Genomic DNA, 22,576 nt, shown 5'->3' on the forward strand with positions numbered 1-22,576 from the left:
ACTACTGAGTCCATATGGCTGTAAATTTAATCTAGCTGCATTTCAGATGCTAGGTCAACTGGTACTTCATTTGATTCTATTGCTATAGAGACAATGGGAACATTTCCCAACCATTGTTAGGATTTCCCAGTGATACAAATTGTCTTCAGCTTGCTTAACTCCTGGTCTTCCAAACAGAGCTAAGTTTGTTCTTTAAATAGCCAGCATTTATCTGTGGAGTGCTCTCTGGTGACTCCCAAAAAGAGATGAGACAGAAAAGAGTTGAAGGAAAGCAAGCACTAAACAATGCACAGATGAGTTAGTGCCTGAAGTATGACAGGTTTTAGGTCACGTGCTTATTTATCTAACCTGGCATTTGATCCTAATCTAATTTTAAGTTGAACAATGCTTAGTAGAAACCTTTTTTCCCCAGAAAATACAGTGTTTGAAATAGAAAGCTGGTACTTGAAAGTAAAAAGAGCTGTAACTACAAACTTGAATGACTGTGGACGCAATACACACCTTTTTCATAACCTACTCACTTTATATTTCTTTAAAGAAGCTACTGCTACGATTACGTAGATGTTGATCTGACCTATAGAGCAGAAACAGTGACTGGCCTCTGCCTTACTTAAGTATTGGAAAGGAGCTGGAAATTTTCAGTCTGTAGTATATTGATATATTTTGCAAACGCTTGACTAAATGGACAGGAATAAAGAAAGGTATCTTTCCATTTGGCATACTTTGTACGTTTAAAATATTTTTTCAGGTTATTTGGTCTGCAATCAAACTGAAGATCTCAAACGTCCAGTGAAAATAGCTATAAGCCCTTTATGACAAGGTGAAAGCTTCACCAAAAAGAAATGGTGGAGAGGGAAGGAGGGAAATAAGCTCTGAATAGTACAGTATGCACATCTGCACCTCATCTATTCCTAAGTCCGCTTTTGTAATTAGTAATAATGTTTTCAGTTCAAGGGGAGCACTGCTGTTGAAGTGTATAGGATGTCCCTTTTGTCTTTTCATCTGTTGGGAGAAGTTATAGCTTAAATTGCAAGCGGATCGGACCTGTAAAAAAACACGAAGTTCAGTTGCTGAGCCGAAAGCTGTATGGAAACAGTTGTTTCTATCTTGCACAAAAGTAACAGCCTTGTCGTTGCTTTCGGGAGGCGTCCGCGAAGCGCAGAGGAGCGGCGGAACGGAGCGGCAGCTTCAGGCCGAGGGCCCGGGGCAGCTCCTCGGCGCGGGAGGGGGCCGGTGACGCCCTTCTGCAGAGGCGCCGCTTGGCCCTGCCGGCTCCGGGGGCGGCGGCACCATTTCGCCGGCGGAGCCGCCATGCGGCAGCGCCGGGCGGGAAATGGCGGCGGCGCCGCCCGCCGCCGCGGGGCCCCGCGGGGGGAGGCGGGGGCGGGAAGGGCTCCGCCTGCTGTGGCGGCGGCGGCGCGCGATGGCGGCGGCGCGGAGAGCGCGGGCGGGCGACCCGCGCGCCGGCTTCAGGCGGCCGGCGGCGGAGCCGGGCCCCGCCGTGCCGCAGGGGCTGATCCGGGCGGCGCGGAAGAGCGGGCAGTTGAACCTGTCGGGCCGGAGCCTCAGCGAGGGTGAGAGCTGCGAGCGGTAGAAGGCGGGTGGGGAGGCTGCGGCGGTGTGGGCCGGCGCCGCTGACCCTCGCGGGCGCAGCGCAGCCCTCTCCTCCCCTCCCGCCTCTCAGCCGAGGTGGGAGCGCGGAAGGACGGAGGGTCGGGGTTGCGCCTGGCCCGAAAGAACCCACCCGTCGCTTCGCCAGGCTCTGACTCTGCGCTGTTCCGCCAGCTGCCCAAGGGCTTTTCTAAAAATCGAGAGACCCTTCAGTTAAGGGAATAGATGCCATAGTTGCAGGTGCTTGACCGATTCAGCATGCTAGCCGTTTCTGATGGTTTTTTGGTTTTGTCCTTAGAAATGTGATCTAGTCAGGACAAAAGAAAAAAGAAAAAGGAACATTAGCAGTGAATGTTTTCTGGCGTCTGCTTACACCTCCACTTTTGTTTTGCTGCTGCTGCTAAATTTCCATCAGCTTGTAATGGGTAGTTCTGGGAAAATTGTCTCTGTAAAAAATGATGGACATATATGTGTGTGTGTGTATATGAAAAGCACTATGACAGGGGAAATTAAATGCCAGCTATCAGGAATATCTAGTTGACTTGTGTATACTTGTGCATGTAGTACCTCAGCACGTATGGCGGATAAATTTGGATACTCCAGAAGAGGCTCATCAAAATCTCTCTTTTGGTGCTGCGGATCGCTGGTGGGAGCAAGTAGATCTGACTAAGCTGATTTTAGCCTCAAACAAACTGCAGTGTCTTTCAGAGGATGTCAAACTTCTGCCTGCTCTCACTGTGCTGGATGTAAGTACAATGATCCCATTATAAAAAGACTGTACTGTCTCTGTGGGAGGTGGGAAAAAAGTCTTCTTTTCCATTTCCCACACTGGTGAATGTGTAGAAGTGACACTGGTGTATTTTCAGGATAAATTAGAGGTTTTTACAGAACACCTTGAACAGTTTTTATGCTGATAGTGGGTTTTGTTTTGTAGAAAGTTGTAGGAGATTTTATCATGGATACTGAAAGAGGAGCTATTGCAGGATACATCCTCATTTCTTGCACTTTTTCTCTCCATCATTCATTTCTCACTTCCTCATCTCTCAACATTTATTATCAATTAAGTGAACTTTTACCAGATTGACGGTTGCAGTGCTGCTATTAATAATTGCAGTCATGTGTGCAGCTATCACCTGTGTACAGAATTATTCTGTGTATTAGTTTAGAATTAGTAGGGTTGGAAGGGACCTCTGGAGATCATCTAGTCCAACCTCCCTGCTCAGCAGGGTCACCTAGAGCATGTTAGACAGGGTTGTATCCAGGCGGGCCTTGAATATCTCCAGAGAAGGAGACTCCACAACCTCTCTGGGCAACCTGTTCCAGTGCTCCGTCACTCTCATAGGGGAAAAATCCTCCTCCTCTATCAGAATTATTACTGATTCTATGATCAGCATAATTTGCTTCTGGGGTGGAGATAAAATCAGTGCGAGGTACAAATTAGTAACTGTATCTTAAAAACTTTATTTTCTAGGTTCATGATAATCAACTGACATCTCTTCCTTCTGCTTTAGGACATCTTGAAAATCTTCAAAAACTTGATGTCAGGTAAGTGCCTGTTACAAAATGAAAACATGGGAAATGCTGCAGTGACTTTGAAGTTATGAATGAGCAATTGAAATATATTAAAATTATATTTCAGAAAAGATACTTTAATTTCAGATTGTTTTCAACTAGAGAATATTAATACTTTGAAAATCTTAATTTTTGTCTGAAATGTTTAATTTTTGTGACTGTGTAGATGCTGCAATGTGAAAATGTTTTGTGGGAGCTTGTTCCACTGCAGATGTAACTGATGGTTGTTCTATATCAACACAAAATATCCAGTGTATCTGATACTGAATGTACTTTATACTTGCTGTAGGATCTGTAGAATATGGGTTTCAAAGAGTCATGCATCACTAAGATAGTCCTGCTGGTTACTGGTATCATAGCCCTAGTTAGGATGGCATGATATATAACAAAAATGTTCCATAGGCAGATTGAGTTTTAAAAACTGCTTAATTGATTTTCCTTTTGTTTTCCATGTTTTTAATACTAGCCACAACAAACTGAAAACTATCCCAGAAGAGCTGATGCAGTTGACACATTTGAAAAGCCTTCTTCTTCATCACAATGAGCTGAGTCATCTGCCGGATGGATTTGGACAGCTTGTCAATTTAGAAGAATTAGTAAATTACATCTCTTTAAAAATGTTTACTTGTTCAGAAAGGCTGATTTACCCCTGTTTTGCTACTGGTAGTTAATGAAGTATAGCTTAGATAGCAAAACTTTACAAATATTATAGTGACTTATATAGCTTATCAGATACTACGTTTTTTCTGTTTGAAGCCAAGTTTTTCTTTTAGTTTGCCAAATATTTGAAGAAAAATCAAGTCCCTTGTGATTTATCAGACACGGGAGATTTGTCTCTCCCATTCATCATTCTAACAGGGAAGATCCTGAGGGTATCAGCCAGCCATCTAATTTTAATGTTCTGCCTCTAATTAACTTAGCAGTAGCAGTACTCATGGGATATTTTAAACATCTCTATTCCTAACCTCTTTCTGTGTCTCTCTCTTTTTTTAATCTTCAGGATCTTTCCAACAACCATCTTACAGACATTCCAACGAGTTTTGCTTTGCTCGTTAATTTAGTGAGACTCAACGTGTCTTCTAATCAGCTCAGGAACCTGCCTGCAGATATCAGTGCAATGAAAAGTAAATTAGTTTCATCGGATTATAAAATGTCATACAGCTAATTCTGTAGTCATGTTCAGAGATGTGTTGCATATTATTCAGCATTAAGAATGTGTATTTTTAAAGAGTTAATAACTTCTCAGAAATAAAAGTTCAGAATTATTAAAAATAATTTAAAAATCCAGCTTATAGCCACTATATATCAAACGTGAGTCCTCTTAGGGTTGTTATTTCTAGATGAATGGGGCAAAAGAAGAAATTGGAGAAATTTGAGGATTAATATTGTTCTGCTTAGTCAGTGGCCTTAAAACTGCAATTTTGCATGGAAAATCATACATAAATAGGAGATATTTGAAATTACTGGGGAGAGAAGAAGACATAAAACGAGTTTACTTCCAAGATTTGAATAATATTGAGTATCAAGCTTATAGTTTAAAGGAAATATGTTAATTGCTGTGGCTGATCTACAGGAACAGATAGACTGCTGGCTTTTTAAAATGGCGCAGAAATTATCTATGACAATAGGCCTGTCCTTTCCTGTTCACTCCTGTATTTCAAAGGAGTGATCAGGTAGTATCGTCGAAGGCATTCCAGAATGTCTTAAGAAGTGTAAATGGAAAGCCTAAGCAGATGTCTGTCTTTCACAAATGCTGATGCTAACTGGTTTAATTTCTTAGGAAATTCTGATGGGCAGACGGTTATGTTTATTTCAAAAAGAGCATAGTTATGATTCTGCAGAAGACTTTGTTTACTTTTTCTTTTTCTCACTTTCACACTTATTTCAATAGGTTTAAGACAACTGGATTGTACTAAAAACTACCTGGAAACTATACCTTCTGAATTAGCGAGTATGGCATCTTTGGAACAACTTTATCTGAGAAAAAATAAATTACGTTACTTACCAGAATTTCCTTCATGCAAATTACTGAAGGTAAGGTTTGAAAAAGTTAGTGTATTGATATTTCTAGATAAACGGAGCACAAGAAGTAGTTGGAGAAATGTAAGGATTAATATTGTTCTGTTTAGAAGTCAGTAGCCTTAAAACTGTGCAATAAACAATTTGACAGATTATTTTCTTCAATGCATATTTTGAGTGAGAAATTATGCAAAAAATAGAAGATATTTAAAATTACTGGGGAGAGAAAAAACAAAATGGTGAGTGAAAGATAATTGCTTCTAACATTTGAATAGTATTGAGTGAAACAGTGTACTGTATGCATATCTGCAGTAAACTTTTTTATGAATATTTAAACAAAATATTATGAGTTGTTGTGATGAATAGTTAATAATTCTGTGTGCAGAATTATATTTATTATAGATCATTTGCAATTACTTTTGCTGTTCCCACTGGTCAAGCTTAATGTCATTTTGAAGAAAAAATTGCAGCAGTACTTACTCTTCAGAACTGGGAAATAAATAAAAGTGTGTAGAAGAGGAGTGACTGAATGTAATATTGTCTGCAGTATTTTTTATCTCTAGAAACATCCTTTGGATGTATTTACTTAGTTCATTTTTAATTTTTTAATTGCAACTGCAGAGAAAATATACCATATTTTTTCTTTTAATGTAATCATATCTTCAGATATTTTGTAGCCTAATTTTGTGATGTGTTTAAAATTGAAAATCATCTATCCCTAAGGACATTAGAAATTTGTTACTCGATTAATAGGAAAATAGTTGAGTCAACTGAATGTTTATATCATGGTGGTGACTAAATCCATCAAAGAATGCAGGTACCAAAGCTACATTAACTCTGAACTTGGCAGTTAAAATTCCAAGCTATTTCTTTTTTTCTTTTTTTCCCCCCTAAAAATAAAAAGAAATCTTGCAGGAGTGTGAAATTCTGTGTCTTAGTGTCTCCAGCAGCATGTGTGCGCTCTTTCTGGTCCAGGGAACCACTCAGTTCTGCCATTGTATGTGAAACATTTTCAATAGAGAGATGGAGAGCTGCCCTCTCAAATTCCTGTAGTTTGGAGTTTTAAGAAGCTTCCTGGAGTAGAGAGATATGTAGCAGATTGATTCCTAGCTTGGAAATGGAACTCAAAGCTGTGGATTCTAGGATGGTTTCAGGAAAACTAAGTTCAGATTCGTGTCTGAATCTTCGGAGGCTTTGGATTTTTGTATGTAGATGAAAGGGAATCAAATTCTGTACTTTTTCCACATGTTGTCATATATTTTTGCCAATGTCATGATTCAGGTAATTTTGACAGAGTAATGTAATTGTGGGTGATCTTTGTTTCTATAGGAATTACATGCTGGTGAAAATCAGATTGAAATTTTAAATGCTGAGAATCTTAAGCACCTGAATTCTCTCTCTGTATTGGAACTTAGAGATAACAAGATAAAAACAGTTCCTGATGAAATTACTGTTCTTCAGAAGTTGGAACGGCTTGATCTAGCCAACAATGATATCAGTAGGTAATATTAAAAACTGCATATATCTGTATTGAGGCATAGCAAGTGACATCCATATTTGCTTGAAACAGTAATATTTCACTAATAATTCTACAGCTGATGTATTGCAGTTTCTAAAATTTAATTAAAAATGACTCAATGATAAACTTTTCCATTCTGTCTAAATGTTATGACCCAACTGTGTCTTAAGCATAATATATTCTATATCTTTTGATTTGAATGTGAGCTTCAGAATACTAGGGCGTGTGAAAAACCGTTGCTAATTCTTTAGAATTTGTTTTGAAGTTGTACTGAAATGAGCTGCTTCCATTTGCAGATTGCCATATACCTTGGGGAACCTTCCTCAGCTGAAATTCCTGGCACTAGAGGGAAATCCTCTGAGAACCATTCGAAGAGACCTTCTGCAAGTAAGCACATTTAGACAATATATAAAGTTAGATTATGTTGTATATTTACATTATACAAATTGTGTGCCAAACATTAAAAAATTAGCAAGAGTCTGGATTTCAACTGCCCTGTACAACTTTAATCATCTCTTGTGTGTATTGTGGTTCAGGAATCTTAACACTCAAGTCTGATGCAATGCCTAAAATCATGAGGGTGTGGAATAAAGGAGGTTGTTGCTTATAGGACCTCTTTCTGATTTGCTGAGGTGTTGTAATATATATTGCAAATGAAGCAAGAGATGTCTGAAGAATAAAGGATAAGGCAGCTGGCTGCAGCCTTGGGAAACTGGGTTATAATCCTGCTGCAGTTGCAATCAATTGTGTTGCTAGGCAAGTACTTTAATTTAAGCTTTTCCTAGATGAGCATGAATTTCTGTTTTTTATTTCTTACTTGTGTGAATTAAGAATCTAGGATTCAATTTCCAAAGAGTATTTGATGGCAGATAGGTTTTGAGGAATGACAATATGATGTACCACATTTTCTTATAGATAGCTTATACCTCAGGTAATCTGTGTTCTCTCTTAAGTAACTAGGAAAGAGAAGGTGTGGATTATATAAGAGAAAACAAGTACTTAGGGCATCAGGAAGGCTAGGGTGTGAGAAATACTGCTGCTACAGAATTCCTTTCCCTTCTACTCTCCAGCAGGCCCTTCTTTTCATTGGTGGTATAAAGTACTTTCTTTTTGTGCTTTTGCCAGTGCTATAAAATAAACGTGTCTGAAGCATTGGAATTCTCTAAAAATAAGCAACACTGAAGACCCCAAATTAAAATTTTTAATATACAGCAGCATGTGAAAAATAAGAGGGGAGAAAATAATTTAACTGTTGAACAAATGAGCATTGTATGCACTAAGTTGATGAGCAAAAGGTTCAGTGAATGGAAGTTATGTGTGATCACAGAGTTCAAACCTGTGCCACAATATACATGCAAAGGAGACTGAGCTAGGATTGCCTCTCACTGCTTAAGTTCTGGTATTCCCCGATTTCTGAAGATTTTGTTTTCTTTCAAGTGTAAGAACCTACATGTGTGTAATTTATCATATTTACTTCTTACATATTTTATAGCAAACCAGAGGTATGAGAATTCTGTTACAACATTTTATACTTACACTTCTTTATCCATTACCAACTCTGGAAATCTATATAATTGAAATTTTATATGCGCTCTCTGAATTTTTTCCACTTGACTTAATGGAGTAATTGACAAATCTTGTAGGTTCTCCAGACACTTGCTAGCAGCAAGTGAATAATGAGACTAGGGAATTGAACGACTTGAGGGGAGAGACGGGTATAGTCTAGCAGGCATAGATCCTCTTTTGTAGGTCCATGTTCTGTCTCATCTCTTCTTACTCTTCAGGCCTCTCATTCTAGTCCCAATTCTGTTCATGTCCTCTGTGTGTTTCCTTGCTTCTTGGCAAAGCTCTGGTCGTCTTCTGTTAAACCTTCATCTTCCTTTTCCGTCCCACTATCCCTTTATGTTTCTCATCTTTTTGCATTAACCTGTTGTTACTTGTCGGCTGATCTTCAGTTTATTGTTTACCTTCCCCTCCATGCAAACCAGATGACTGTTACTCAACTTTCTGTTTGACTTCCCTGTTTCCCTCACAAGTCCCCAGTTTCCTCTGTATTGGTTCCCCTCTTGCTCAGTTCAGCTCACACCAGCCCTACCTGTGCCTGCAGTCAATCTCAATTTCCTCCAGCCTCTCTTTCTCAGTATTTTATCTTCAGTTTCCGCTGTCCAGTCTCACCAGATTCCTTGTGCTAGTTTGTTCCTTTTCCCACTTCCACTTTTTTTCTCCTTTCAGCATTCAGATCAGTCAGTCTCTTGTATATGATATAGATGTCAGTTAGAATGAAAAACAGTAACACGTATTCAGTGCTTTAGTCCATGGTTTTACAACAGAAGGAGAAGCACATGAAATCATAAAGAAAGCCTAGCTTCCAAAACAAATGGGGTAGTTGAGATTATGCTTGATTATTCAGAGATTATGTAGATCATAACCATGTTGTTTGACCAATATGAGATGCTGCAAGAGGACTGAAAATCAGATCTTTGGAGAATTCAGCTGTTAAAAATCCATGTAAATTATGTAAACTGCAGTGTTTTTCCAAGATCTTACAATTTGGCCAAACTTGGATATAAAGTTACTGAAATTCTGAACAGTTACCCTCTGACAAATTTGAAGTTCCTTCTCCAAAGCATAATTGAGCTAGACATTTTTAAAGAGAAAATTAATTTCATGGGATCATTTTTCCTTGTTCTTGGATCTGGATGAAGTTTTAGATAAAGAATATGGAACCTAAGGTGGCTTCTGGTGCCTGACATGGCATGGAAAATTTCATCTGAAACAAAATAAAATTGCATAAAAGCAAATTTATAAGATACTGCAAAGAGAGTTTTTCTACAGGAAGTGTTAGGTAGCTTTTATAGTCAGCAGTGCTATGAGCTCCACTTACACAACTGATGTTTGTTGTTCTTCCTTGCTAAAATAGCTATATAAATACAGGCTTGCAAATGCTTGTTTCACCTCTTTTTTTTTTTTTCCCTAAAGAAAGGAACCCAAGAACTTCTGAAATACTTAAGAAGCAAAATCCAAGGTATATTACTCTATTGTATTGCTTTTTTAAAAACTTACCTAGGATAGCTCTTTTAAAAATTGATTTTCCCCTAGTTATCCTGCAATAATAGTATTTTCTTTACTTAACAGTTTGCTCTTACATTTCAGTGCAGTTTCCTCTCCTTACTCTCTTAGATGATACCAAAATAACAAACATTCATTATGGAGGGATATTGTTTAGAAAGATAATCTTAAATATTTTCCTCTAACCCTTTGTACATTTTGCATGAGCAGTTCAGATAGTTTGCTTTTTGTTTTTTTTGCCTCTGGAGCTAAAGGGAAGCTTATATAAGGCGTTCCTTTTAAGCTTGCCATCTCTCTGCTGGCTTGCTTACAGTATGGGAAAATGGATGAGATTTTTGCAGAGGTATTATGTATTATTCATTCACTTAATAACAAGGGCATTACAGACCTGTGATTCCTAACAAGTATATGCATGAATAAATCTGCCTTAAAATCTTAGTAAAGCCATGAAGTCTAATTCAAAGATGACTAAGAATATAAAAAGTCTTTCAGAAGGTAACTGTTTATTTAAAACATAATTATAATCCTGGCCTATTAGAACTGGTCTCAGTCTTTCTACCATTTAAAAGTCTCTATCCTAACATTCCCTATATAAATAAATGAAAAGTCTTAAAGCAGAAAATCAACTGAAATGTTGCACAGAAATTACTTCTCTGGACAGCTGTGGTATGTTTTTGCAGACTCCTCTTTTGGATTCTAAGCTTTATGCCTGTGGATTAAAAAACAGCTAGATCGTTGTGTATCATTTTTCTGTGACAGAACGCCCTACTTTGTAGAATAAATTGTTAATATTTAAAGAGAAAGGATATAAAAAGTTGCTGGTTGCTTTGTGCACCCAAATCACTCCCCAGATTGATACTTGGGCCTGTAATTCATTGAGGTATTTTGGTAGTTGGCTTCTTGTTTCGTTCTGCATTTTCTAAACAAATGAATGGTGGCCAGACTTTGCATTTTCTACCTATATAGGAATCAGACTGTCAGAATCTTGAAATAACGTGCATGTTGAGAAGCCTTAATCTTTTTGGAACAGAGCTTCAGTTTATCAACTTTAGAAATCTTCATCTTTGTTAACTTTTGGGAAGTGTGAAGTAGGCAAAATGATTGAGGTCACTGGTCATTAAATATAATATGAGAATGATTATGCAGCACTTAAATGGTGAAAAATGTTTAACCTCTTAATTTAGAAGAGGTCTTGATAATACATTTAAGCAACTTTATTGAAAATATATGAAATTTCTTCCTTTTGTAAATAGGTTTTATCTCCTCCTATCAGAAGATGGCAGTATTAAGTCACTGCATACTCTAAGGTTGCTTACTATTTTTATTAGGGCTTTCAAAATGGGTTCAAAGCAAGTCTAGCGTATTATTGTTAACTTTGTAAATATTAATTCGATGGTAGAATACATACTCAGAAGCTCAACTGGTGAACTGTAATATTTAATATAATTGTGGATAATAAGGTTAGCTAATGTCTTGCATGTATGGCAATATTTATCATTTTACTGTACTTGTTACTATGACATCTAAGAGGGAGATAAACAAATAGCAGTAGTAGTCCTCTTCTGTAGAGGTTTAAATTAAGAAGAGACCCCTTGAAGCTTGATTTTGACCATTTTTAGTAAATGGTTGACTGGTTTTTGTTAGATGTAGCTCTTACTAGACTGCTATTCATGAACATTGTTGAAGTTCTGCAGAGTTTGTTCCACTTCTTTTAGTAGAAGTTAGATTTGTCATATGTTTGGACTTCTAGCTAATCTTCACCCTAATTGTGCATGTGTGAATTCCCAGGGTTTGGTGGCACAGCTCTGATGTGCGGAACCAGAGCTTTTAATCTGCTGCATTTATTAAGCTCATACAAAGTAGCCCTTTAAACCCATCAACTTTTCACAAACACTGTAGATAATAATCAAATTAACCCTATAGAGAAGAGTGTTATGAAAATTACAACAAATATTAATGTTTTAACTATAGTTGTGGTCAGTTTTCTGAGTATAGTGATATGGATCATCACTTCTAGCCCATCTTTCCTGTTCATCGTTGTTCTTTTCAGTTTCTATCCCCCTACCCCTCGGAGGCTACTGCCTCTCTACATGTCTACTAACATAGCGTGTATTGTTTCCTGATCTATTTTGTCAAAAAAAATCAGCCAAGTTAAAAAAAAAAAAAAAAAAAAAAAAGTCACCGAACAAAAATCTTAAGACTACAAAAACTCCTTACTAGAAAATTATTGAAATTAATCTGAATCAGGTTATATGCAATCAAACTAGAATACAGGAAGGGTTAAAAAGGATGATGACAAGTGACTAGGGACAATAAAGCTCTCAGTCTAGAACATTTGGAACACCACATCTGACTGCAGCCTTATAGGTGTTTGTGTGACTGTATACGTATATTATCTCTAGATGATGTAACTAGCCCAGATGAAGAGCCTCCTGTGACAGCCATGACTCTTCCAAGTGAGTCAAGGATAAACATGCATGCCATAACTTCACTAAAATTACTGGAATATAGGTATGTGTTTTGAAATAGGACAGCATTTCTAAAGCTGTAATACTTCTTACTTTCTTTGTTTTTGACTTCATGATATATACAAACTGTTGGCAAATCTGGCTACACTTGCACAGTTTTCACTCTAACTTGTGTACTTAGGAATTGCCAGGTCTGAATGATGTTTCTCCTGGATTTTCATTTCTTTGTCTTATCAACTATTCCACAGTAACATTCCTTTTACTTACTGAAATACTTATTATTTCAGGTGCTTTTAGTACATCTTAAGTGTCCTTAAAATTACTGTTAAGACTCCAAATATCTCATTGCAGTAGGCAAGTATCTCTTCAGTTTCTTAATGAAAGCAAGAATATAACTTGTTAGGTTAGGAAAGGGAGAAAAAAAATGTATATGATGAGAACTGCCAGGTGAAATGCACACAGTCGTGGACAGAGTTAGAATGTGGAGATGACCTTATTCTGATGAAAAGGGCTAGAATAGTTTTAGTTGCCACAAACATTCAGAAGCTCCAAGTTCAGTAGTTATCTGAGTTAAACTGTTACCATGTCACCATGATGGGGATGTTTTCTAAATTGAGGAAGGAAAACTTGTTTATTGACAATCCTGCAACACTTATTGGCCCATTCAGAATTATACATTTGCTGAGATAATGACATAATTCAGCTTTTACTGATTTTTGTTAAGCTGGACAACAGAACATACTGCTGGCATGAAATGGTGTTACTGCATACATTCCATGTAACATGGTACAGTGACTCGTAGGTTTTCTGATTAACAATCATTCAAGGACTTCAACTCGTAGATATTTATATATGTATTCTACTGCTTCTATTTTTCTAAAGATGATAAGGTCTTGTTAATAAATAGGAAATGACTGACTTGTTCATGTTACTCTGCTAAATGGTTTTCATTGTTTAGTGAGAAACAGGCAGCTGTGATTCCTGATGAAGTGTTTAATGCAGTCAGAAGCAATCCTGTCACCACTGTCAACTTCAGCAAAAATCAGCTGAATGAAATTCCTGCAAGGTACTAGCTGTTCCATTATAGAGATCATTCTTTCAGTTACTTTTTTCTACTTTTGTCCTTCAACATCTTGTGTTTTTTCTAATCAAGCGTATTTATGCTTTATCCTGATATATTTAAGTATATATATGTGTATTTGTATTTTATATACATATAGGAATTTATATACCTGTATACGTTTTGTATATATATATATATAATGCATGTATATATTTTGGAGAGAGAAAGAGATATAATGAAAGTAGAATTAAGATGCTGAATAAAACTTATGTTTCTAGTTTAAGTAGCATGCAGGTGGGTCTGTTGATTGTAAGATGGAGGTTTAAGTTAAAGGAAACTTGTCTGCACCAAGTAGTACTTTCATTACATGTTATTTTCATCTTTCTTTGCTAAGCGTTGTTGAAACAAGGGGGAGACTCCAGTGTGACTTCACATAATAATGAAATGTTGTACTTAACTACAATGTAGTATTGTTTATTATTTTTTATACAGAGTGGTCATTTTCCCATGTGAAGATAATCTGTGTGTATTCAGTACTTCATGAGATGATATCTCTATCTTATAGTTAAGGTCTTGTTTAAATTCTGTGTCTTCAGATAGCTTTTCTGTGTTTTTCTTCTTTTTTGAAAAAGAAGCCTAAACAATTTCCATGCCTTTTATTTCTTAAGACATTTGGTTATCGTCCAGTAGCATTTGGTATTACTGTACTTGATTCCTCATCCACAGTCAAGGAAAAGCTTTTTTCTGACAATAATGAGAATAAACAGTCTTTTTTTCTAATGAGGAGTACTACTGAATCTGTGGTAGCTTAAGAAAATCAAAACTGATTTTTAAGGAAAAAAGTATTTTTATTAGAGCAGCTTATACTCTAGGGAAAAAATCACTTTTATGCATAGAAGCCATTCTTAAAATTTATGTTTAATATGTCTAAACACCTTTGAGTTCTCTTACGAGAAGGGGAGGATAGAAATTATGCAGTAAGGAGTTAACAGTCTGAACCTGCAACACAGAGTACCACATGACTAAGTATTTATGGGTCTTGAGAGATGAATTTCAAGTGATGAGGATACTCTACTTGATACAGGAAAGATCTGACTGAAATTCTCTCTTACCTAGCACAAGAGCATGGCAGCCTCTTGGTTGGATTTGCAGTTCTTATTCAGACAGAACCTTATATTGCTTTAATTTGGGAATCTTGCCTGAGTAGAAATTCTGTACATGAGTTCAGATTTGTTTTAACTCTTGTGAACAATGGCCGTGCCTTCATGTTTTTGTAACGCTCAGCTGTAATCAGTGTGTCTAAACAGTATGTCAGTATAAGCAGATAATGATGAAGGGCATACCTGAATATTCAGTGTGAGTTTGTTTATATTGTTGTGGTGCCCACTTGTTTCTATCCTGGGACCCAAATGTGCTAAGCATTATATACCTTTAGCGTATAGAGCTTGAAGACCAGGTGCTGTCTTTTTCTTGTGGAAGAAAATTCTTTCCAGTATATTCAAAGAAGATGGATTTGGTGAGATAATGGTTGTGCCTTCCATGCCTTTTCGTGTATTTGAGGCTGCAGCATTCAGTGGAGAGGAAGGTATAGATGTGTAGCTGCTGGGTGCAAGATAATTCAGTGGGAATCCAGATATGAGATGAGTATTTAGCTAATTTAATTACCTCTTTTACCTCTTTTTAAGGTTAAAATGAAGATTCTGTCATAGGGATTTAACAATTAACTTCCTGAACTTCTAAGTAGTTTACACTGAAGCATCTCAGTATTTTATCCTTTTATGAAAAAACAGCAAATGCAATTTACAAACTGCAAATTTGCAATCTGTAATAGCAGAACAGGAGAACAGAAATGAAAAACAGAAATAAAATAATAATAAGCTATTTCTGTTCATTATGGCTATTAAAAGAATCACATGGAGTAACATGGATGGAGTCTTTTGTTAAAACATTTTCAGGGCAGGGGATGACAGTGATGGTCATTTGTGCCATAGGTTCTGAAATACCTCTTAATTACATTTAAGTGAACAGACTTTCATAGTAAAAATTACTCTCTGAATTGGTGGCAGCAGATTTAGAAAAGTGACTCTGAGCTTTGTCTTTGCACCAAGCGTAAAATGACAGGACAGGCTATTTTCACAAGTTCAGTTTCCATTATCTTCTATTATCATAAAATCGCTTCTGAAACATCAAAACAGAATGTCCCTAGTTTGTAGAATAAAGCAATTTTTTTTTCAGTAACTTAGAAAATACAATGCAGACGTACTTATGTAATAAAAGTGTATTCATACTGTGTTGCAGGATTGTGGAGCTGAAAGACTCGGTTTGTGATGTCAACCTTGGCTTCAATAAACTCTCATCAGTTTCCTTGGAGATTTGCATGCTTCATAAATTGACACATTTGGATATCAGGTTTGTGTCGTGTGTTGGACTTCCTTTCTGAGTAATTTATTTCTATGCCTTTTTAAACCAGCCATCTGTTACTGCAGTATAGCAGTACTGAAATAATTTTTCATTTCTCTAAATGCCACTATGTCTGTTGAATGACTGGCAGATCTGAAATGGCAAGTGGCCTAGTGGTATTGATCTTTCTTAAAAAAAAAAAAAAAAAAAAAAGTAGACAAGCTCTAAGACTTGCTCTGATGAGGAGTCTGACCTCAGTCATAAAAAGATTCTGACAGATACTAAGTGGAAGTGGATGTAAAAAAACACCCCAAACCTGGAGGGTATCTGGGAAGTAGTACCAATGAGAGCAACCCTTGTGTGCTGCATGAAGCAGGAGCTGTCTATAGGTACTTCTATTTGTAATAGTTTTATTAAATTCCTTACTGTCATTCTACTTTCCCTAACTTCTGAAAAATATTCATTGCGTTTGTTTAGCCATCAGGATTAGCTCCCTAGTAGTTATTATCTTAGGTGCATCACAAAATGAAAAATAGCAAAGCACAGTTGCAAAGAGAGCTTTTTGCTTTGGCTTGTTTTAAATTAAGCTGCCTGTAACATATGCGCTGCTGATGGAGGAGTTAGGCTGAAGCCTGCAGAAGTGGTTGGTAAGATGAGGTTGATGAGAGAATCAGGCTGAATATCTCAGAGTGAATAAGAATGTATGTACAAGGCTGGGTCTCTTTTAGTGAGTGATCTTTATTTTTCTGTAACAGCTCTTTATGTGGCACACTCAAAAAATGTCATGTTTGACCTTAGATCCTTGGCCTCATTGTATTTAAACAGTTTCTGAATGTCTTCCTATTGTGGAAAATACTCTGGAAATGGTAGCCACAAGCCTGTTTGTCACAGCAACTGAATACTAGGCTGAATGAAAAACCTGTTTGTCAGAGCAACTGGGTACTGGTTCAGGTTGGCACCAACGTCCAGGCAGTTTCATTAACTTCCTTCTGAAACCCAACTAGCTGAATGTGATTCTGGGACAACAGGGAGAAAGAAGGGACAGAAAATTCTTCAGGGAAAACCATGAACAAACTAACAGGGTAGAAGGGGTTGATAACTAATGCTTTCAATTATACTTCTTTTAAATTTGTATTTCTTAAAAATAAAAAGGCAAGATTCTGCAATGGAGATGAATTTGTACAGTGTTTCTCTTGTATGTTCTGTATCACAGGTTCGGGGGAATACCGATTCTTTACATGCAGTTATGAAGCAATTTGTTCCTCATGTTCTTTGATCTCCTAAAGTCCCTTAAGAAGGGGAGGTATCTGTAGAGCAGAATTCATATACAGATGTGGATGTATATATGTGTCTGTGTATACACATGCTTAACATTATTTTTTGAAATTGATGACTAAAAGTTTGATTCCTGTTCATTCTATGTTGAAAATATTGTCAAGCATATTTCTGGAGTTGTTATGATACTGAAATGTTTGAGTATCTTTAGGCAACAAACTTTTAATCCTACTAACTGGCAAAAATCAGAATGCAAACCTGGTTTGCATCAGCAAGCATCTCTACTTGAGCATGATCTTGACCCATTTATGAAGCAGTTCGCTTCATAAATGCATATCAGTACTGGTAAATATGCATATTCTTTCATCATGAATGCTTAATTAACACTCATTAAAAGTTAATAATTACTGCTTGTCTTTATTTGATACACAGAAATAATTTTTTGACATCTTTACCTGAGGAAATGGAGGCACTGACAAGACTGCAAATAATAAATCTTTCCTTTAATAGGTAAGTAACTCTTTAGACTTTTTATAATATAAAAAGAACTGGGCCAAACTCCTATATTTATCATTGCTGTGATACAAGAATGAGGACACACTTGATCAGCTTAAAGGAGATAAAGAGAATGTACTGCTTTGCACAATGTGTAGTGTATTTTTGGAACTTGCCACCACAAGAAGATTTGGAGAGAGGTAGTACTGGCTGGTTCAAAAAGCTATTAAACAGTATTGTGAACAATATATACAACAATGGATACCAGCAGGATTGCTCAGAGACATACCCTTTAACATCCATAATACAGCAGTTCCGGATGCTGGAAAAATATGAGGGCCGTGAATGGCAATAAATGACAAGGCTTGAGTAGCATCTGGTAATGCTGAATAGCATCTCTTACTGCTTTTATTGCTTACAGTAGTGAGGGACAATTCTAGGCTAGACGGACCATTGATTTGACTCAGGAGGGCATTTCTTAGCGTACAGGAAAACAATTGGCCCTTATTCTCCCTTTTTTTACACTACTCAGTCTGTTACTGTCACAATTTAAGTTTTGTTTCCAAGCAGTTGGTGTATCTATTGAGGTTGGAGGGGATAAGTTTTGCTCAGACATTTTGTGTCAGTGATGTTAGAGAACCTACTGTTGTTTTTGAGTATATCATACCGACTGAATCTGTTGTCTCCATTTACTCCATTTCCTTCATGGATACTTTTTGTGAAATCCTGGTCTTATGGAAGACAGTGGGAGTTTTGTCACTAACTTAAGTAAAATTCTAATGATACCATTTAGATTTACATTGAAATAAGTTTTTCCAAACCTAGTCTACCAACTGTAACCTTATTTTAGCTCCTAATGACTTTGCATCTCTCATCTGTATTAGTTATATGGCTCATTTTTAGAGTTTAGTTTGCTCTTACTGTTTCTAAACAAAGCTTAATGGGGTAGCTCCTTCTTCCAGAGGTACATTCAGGTTACTGTACGTAAAACAATGTGTTTTAAAACATACAGCTTACAGTTTTGCTCTTCTCAAACAGTGGAGAACTCTTACACCTGAACTCATGTCCCTTTGCTAACAAATTTCATGCATTCATGAAGATTTTCAACTGTTTTTATATAGCCCCATTTTAAAGAAAAGTCTCTCCTGTATCCTTCCTGTTTCTTTCACCAAGCACCTATGTCAGGATGCTTAAATATACTTCAGATTATATTTTTTTCACATCCAGCACTGGTATGAGCAATCCTTCAGGGATTCTGATGACTATGATTCAACAGAATAAAGACATTTGTTTTCTTTCCCCATCCAATGGCCAGCTGAAATGTGAAGTACCCAGACTTCCCTAGGAATTTGCAGTGGTACACATGGAACATGCATTCTCGTGCATGGCCCTTGCAACATGATTGTACACTATACAAATTTTTCACTGTGTGTAAGGTAAAATAATCAGTGCCTTCTCCTTTCAGAGTGGCATATTTAAACAAACAAAAGCTTAAATCAGCAACTCTAAAAATCTCTTCTGTTTTGAAGGACATCCGTTTTTTGTATGTCATATTTCTGACTCTTACTTATTTGCCTTCTTTTTGAAGATTTAAAGTATTTCCCAGTGTCCTTTATCACATCCTAGCACTGGAGACCATCCTGCTCAGTAATAATCAGGTTGGGTCCATAGATCCTCTGCAGTTGCAGAAGATGGACAAGCTTGGAACACTGGACCTTCAGAACAACGACCTCCTTCAGGTGCCACCAGAACTTGGAAACTGTGAAACTCTGAGGTGTGTATTTTAAGCAGTAACCTGCTTGATAAAAATACATTCTTACTCTATTTCTGTTTTTTTCAAGGCATATTCTGCCAGAGAGAAAAATACAAATTGGCAAGATGTATGTTTGTAGGTCTAAATGCATAAAATGGATGTCTTTATCATTTGTAAAACCATGCAGTTTCTTCCATAGCTTCTCAAGATTTTTAGAGAGTTTTCATGATTTTGTGAAAATTTACTCTATAAATATAGATTAATATAAAAATGCACTTTGAAAGCTGGATGCCCAACTACTTATATAAAAGTAAGCGCTCCTGAAAGTTGAATTTAACTGTAAGAGTCAAATTTTGCAAACAGTCCAGCTTTTAATTTTGTATTTTCTGAGAGCTATGGGTTTCCTAATTTAGCTTCCTCTTAATTTGCTTTTTGCTCTTACTGTAGGAGTTGTTTCATAGGATATGGAGCCCTACTATTAAGAATAACTGCTTCTATTTTTTTGTTTTCTGGCTCCTTGCCAAAATTGATTTGTTAGAAAGCTAGCAACTGAAGGTACTAAATGTTTTAAAGATCTTACACTATGATTGGCTATGTTAAAGTAAAGAGTAGAAGTGGTAAAATTTGAAGATGACGCTGTTTTCATTAATAAAGTCTAGAAAATTCACGAGGAACTCGGAGTCTTAACAAAATTAAGCAAATATATTTATCACTGCAAGACTGGGTTGCCTGATAGCATTTAATAACTTGAGGTAATCTGCATTTGAGGGCTATATCAAAACTCCCAGTATTGATTGCTGAGTTTTCAGTGGCTTTGAACATTTGTCTATCTACGGATGAGAAAACAAAAATTAATAAAAATGGTAGCACGCCTAATAAAGTATGCAAAATAAAACTGAAAGGGAATGTTAATGTAGTGTAAATTTAACATTATAGTTTAAGCCAGGTACCTTGTCTGCCTTGATTGCTGTTAAAAGCATTTTTAACTAGAAATAAGTGGTGGTCTTGTAGTGCTTTTCTGTAGGTCCATACTTACTGCTGGTGTACCTATAGATGAGCATGGTTCACCAGCTCAAAGTGAGCCATAGCTCTGTCTGTCAGTAAACACCTTTAGCTCCTTACCTATGTGGTAACTTGCACGGTTGTAAAAAAGAGATAGGGTAACATCCTCTAGATAATGATGACGTAATGATGTATAAAGAGATGTGACTGTGTAAGCATCTTCAGGTAATACACCTTAGGGAAAACAGTTACACATAACTAATCCATCTTGTCAAAGATAACAAATTAGTGGTTAGCATGGTTTTCGCCTTTAAAGTATTCTTGCTTGTAATCCTCCTTTCAGGAGGAGGCCAACAGCAGGATCTTGGTGCAGAGCTTTGGTGAGAGACTTTGGGTCCGGGGACCCCCGGCCCTAAGGCCGGCGTGGCAGTAGCAGCAGCAGCTTGTGGGGCTCTGGCACAGTTACCCTTTCGACATTCCCCTCTTGCCCTTGCTCGTGCGCTGCCAGCCATGGCTGCCCCTACGCTTTTTCACCTTGCATTCGATTGCTAGCCAAGATACCTAGCGTGTGTGTAGCGGCTAGTGTTGTCATGTCGTATACATGCGATCAGGTCTTAAGACAATCTTTATCACGGTCTAATGGACTAGGTCTGGAAAATCGTCGAGCAGCAGTTTAAGACACTGCTGTCATTCCCCTGGCTGGAGGGTACCGATGCTCCTGGGCTCCACGTAGCTGTCTGCCAGTTAGCTGCTGTAGCGAGTCAGCCTGGCAGCACACGTGCGCCTGTGGTACGATACTGGACTGTGATGGGGCTGCAGGCATGTGTGCCTCTTCACTGCCTTTCTGGGGTAAAACTGGTGACCTTCAGCAGCAGGGCAGAGCAACCAGCTAGCCAGGAATGGAATCTTAAATTGCTGCAGCTGTTCCTCAGTAAACAGAAGTTCTCTGTCTGTGTTCTGGGGTTTATCATGACTTCTTAATATTTGTTAATTTAAAATTATCTTAGGATGTTTATGTTCCAGTGGAATATGTTCCAGCTTTTGCTAGACTTGATATAAAGGTTAAGTTAGTTCAGCAAAATGGAGATATTATAGGTGAATGGAAGTCTACTTTTGAGGGACCTAAAGCAGGAAAAACAACACAAAAAACCCACACAAGCAGGAAAAAAAAATGCAGAGGTTAATGCCTACCCAAGAAGAGTGGGCCAACAGCGGAGCTAGCAGTGGAGGGTTGTAATTTAACATGTTTTATCCCATTTTTTTGGTGCTATTTTAATGTGTTAGAAGTTCTTTTTCGTGCTCTGTCTTTTTGGCAGAGGCTTACTGAAGAAATAGGGTAGGTGAGTATTTTGTATCATCTACAGTACTATATAACTACAGATTTATTAGCATAAATTCAAATTCAGCTGTCTCTTCTGGAGACAGGCTAGCAGAAGCTAAAAGTTTTTTGGAAGAATAGGAGAGACATTACTCAGGAATTTCAGAGGATTCATAAATTGATATATGGTATATGATTGTGTTGTTACAAGCATAAACCTTTATGAAAATGACCTCAGCATCTCTGTTTTTCTAGGACACTTCTGTTAGAAGGAAATCCGTTCCGTATTCCCCGAGCAGCCATTCTGGCAAAGGGAACAGCTGCAGTGCTAGAATATCTAAGAAGCCGAATTCCTACTTAATACAATAGTTTTTGTTTTCCCTGTTAGGCTTGTGAATCAGTTACCCTCTCTGGCCAAACCCTGTATAATTAAACTGCCTTCCTCTTGTTTATCAATGACCTGTTAATCTGGCTGCTGCCATAAAGCATTTATATTAGTGGTTTTAAATTGTATGTTAAAAAGGAACTCCTCCATAAAATATCCCCCCCCCCTCCCCCCGCAAGGTTGCATGGTTCAACAGTGTGTTTTAAAATGCTACAATATATTTGTTTACACTTTTTGTAATAAAGGATTATGTTGAAAGCTGGCTTCAGTAATAATGACAATGTTTTTTTCTACAATTAAACTAATTTTTTAAAAAGAATTGTAAACACCAAAGTATTTGAGCATAAGGCAGAAATTAACTTTTTGATTTTTGTATGCCTGTTTTATAAACACTTGTTTCATAACTTTCTATAAAGTTTTTGGTCTCTTAACCATTGCCTCAAACAATTGGTTACTGGTTTGTCTGTGATAAAATGTTTGTAACCTTAAACTGCACGGTTAGGGTACAAATACAGTATGAAGTGTTCTGCAAACTGCATGCTTGGCTTATGTAAAAGTATTCAAAATGTGGTTGGTGTTGGTGGCAGCACTGAAAAAATAAATGTTTCCTGTTAGATGTATATTTTT

At 37.2% G+C, this 22,576-nt stretch overlaps 2 protein-coding genes across 3 annotated transcripts in view; one reads left to right on the top strand and one right to left on the bottom strand.

The window, feature by feature from the left end:
• The window catches only part of SRSF11 (serine and arginine rich splicing factor 11), a 235,526-nt gene that overhangs the window by 21,728 nt on the left and 191,222 nt on the right, over positions 1–22,576 (bottom strand). The gene's annotated exons all lie outside the window — the stretch shown is intronic.
• Positions 1,424–22,569, top strand: LRRC40 (leucine rich repeat containing 40). Of its 2 annotated transcripts, XM_062581340.1 has the most exons (15): positions 1,424–1,574; positions 2,176–2,357; positions 3,083–3,156; positions 3,650–3,779; positions 4,184–4,307; positions 5,075–5,217; positions 6,532–6,704; positions 7,018–7,108; positions 9,701–9,746; positions 12,193–12,301; positions 13,217–13,324; positions 15,620–15,730; positions 17,429–17,506; positions 19,080–19,265; positions 21,820–22,569. In XM_062581340.1, the coding sequence occupies exons 1-15, from the start codon at positions 1,424–1,426 to the stop codon at positions 21,923–21,925; spliced, it is 1,812 nt and encodes a 603-aa protein (XP_062437324.1). In that variant the 3' UTR covers positions 21,926–22,569. The 2 variants fall into 2 exon arrangements, with proteins under 2 accessions (XP_062437324.1, XP_062437325.1); XM_062581341.1 differs by lacking the exon at positions 15,620–15,730.

The sequence above is a fragment of the Rhea pennata genome, chromosome 8 (assembly GCF_028389875.1).
Source record: "Rhea pennata isolate bPtePen1 chromosome 8, bPtePen1.pri, whole genome shotgun sequence".
NCBI classification, from domain to species: Eukaryota; Metazoa; Chordata; class Aves; order Rheiformes; family Rheidae; genus Rhea; species Rhea pennata.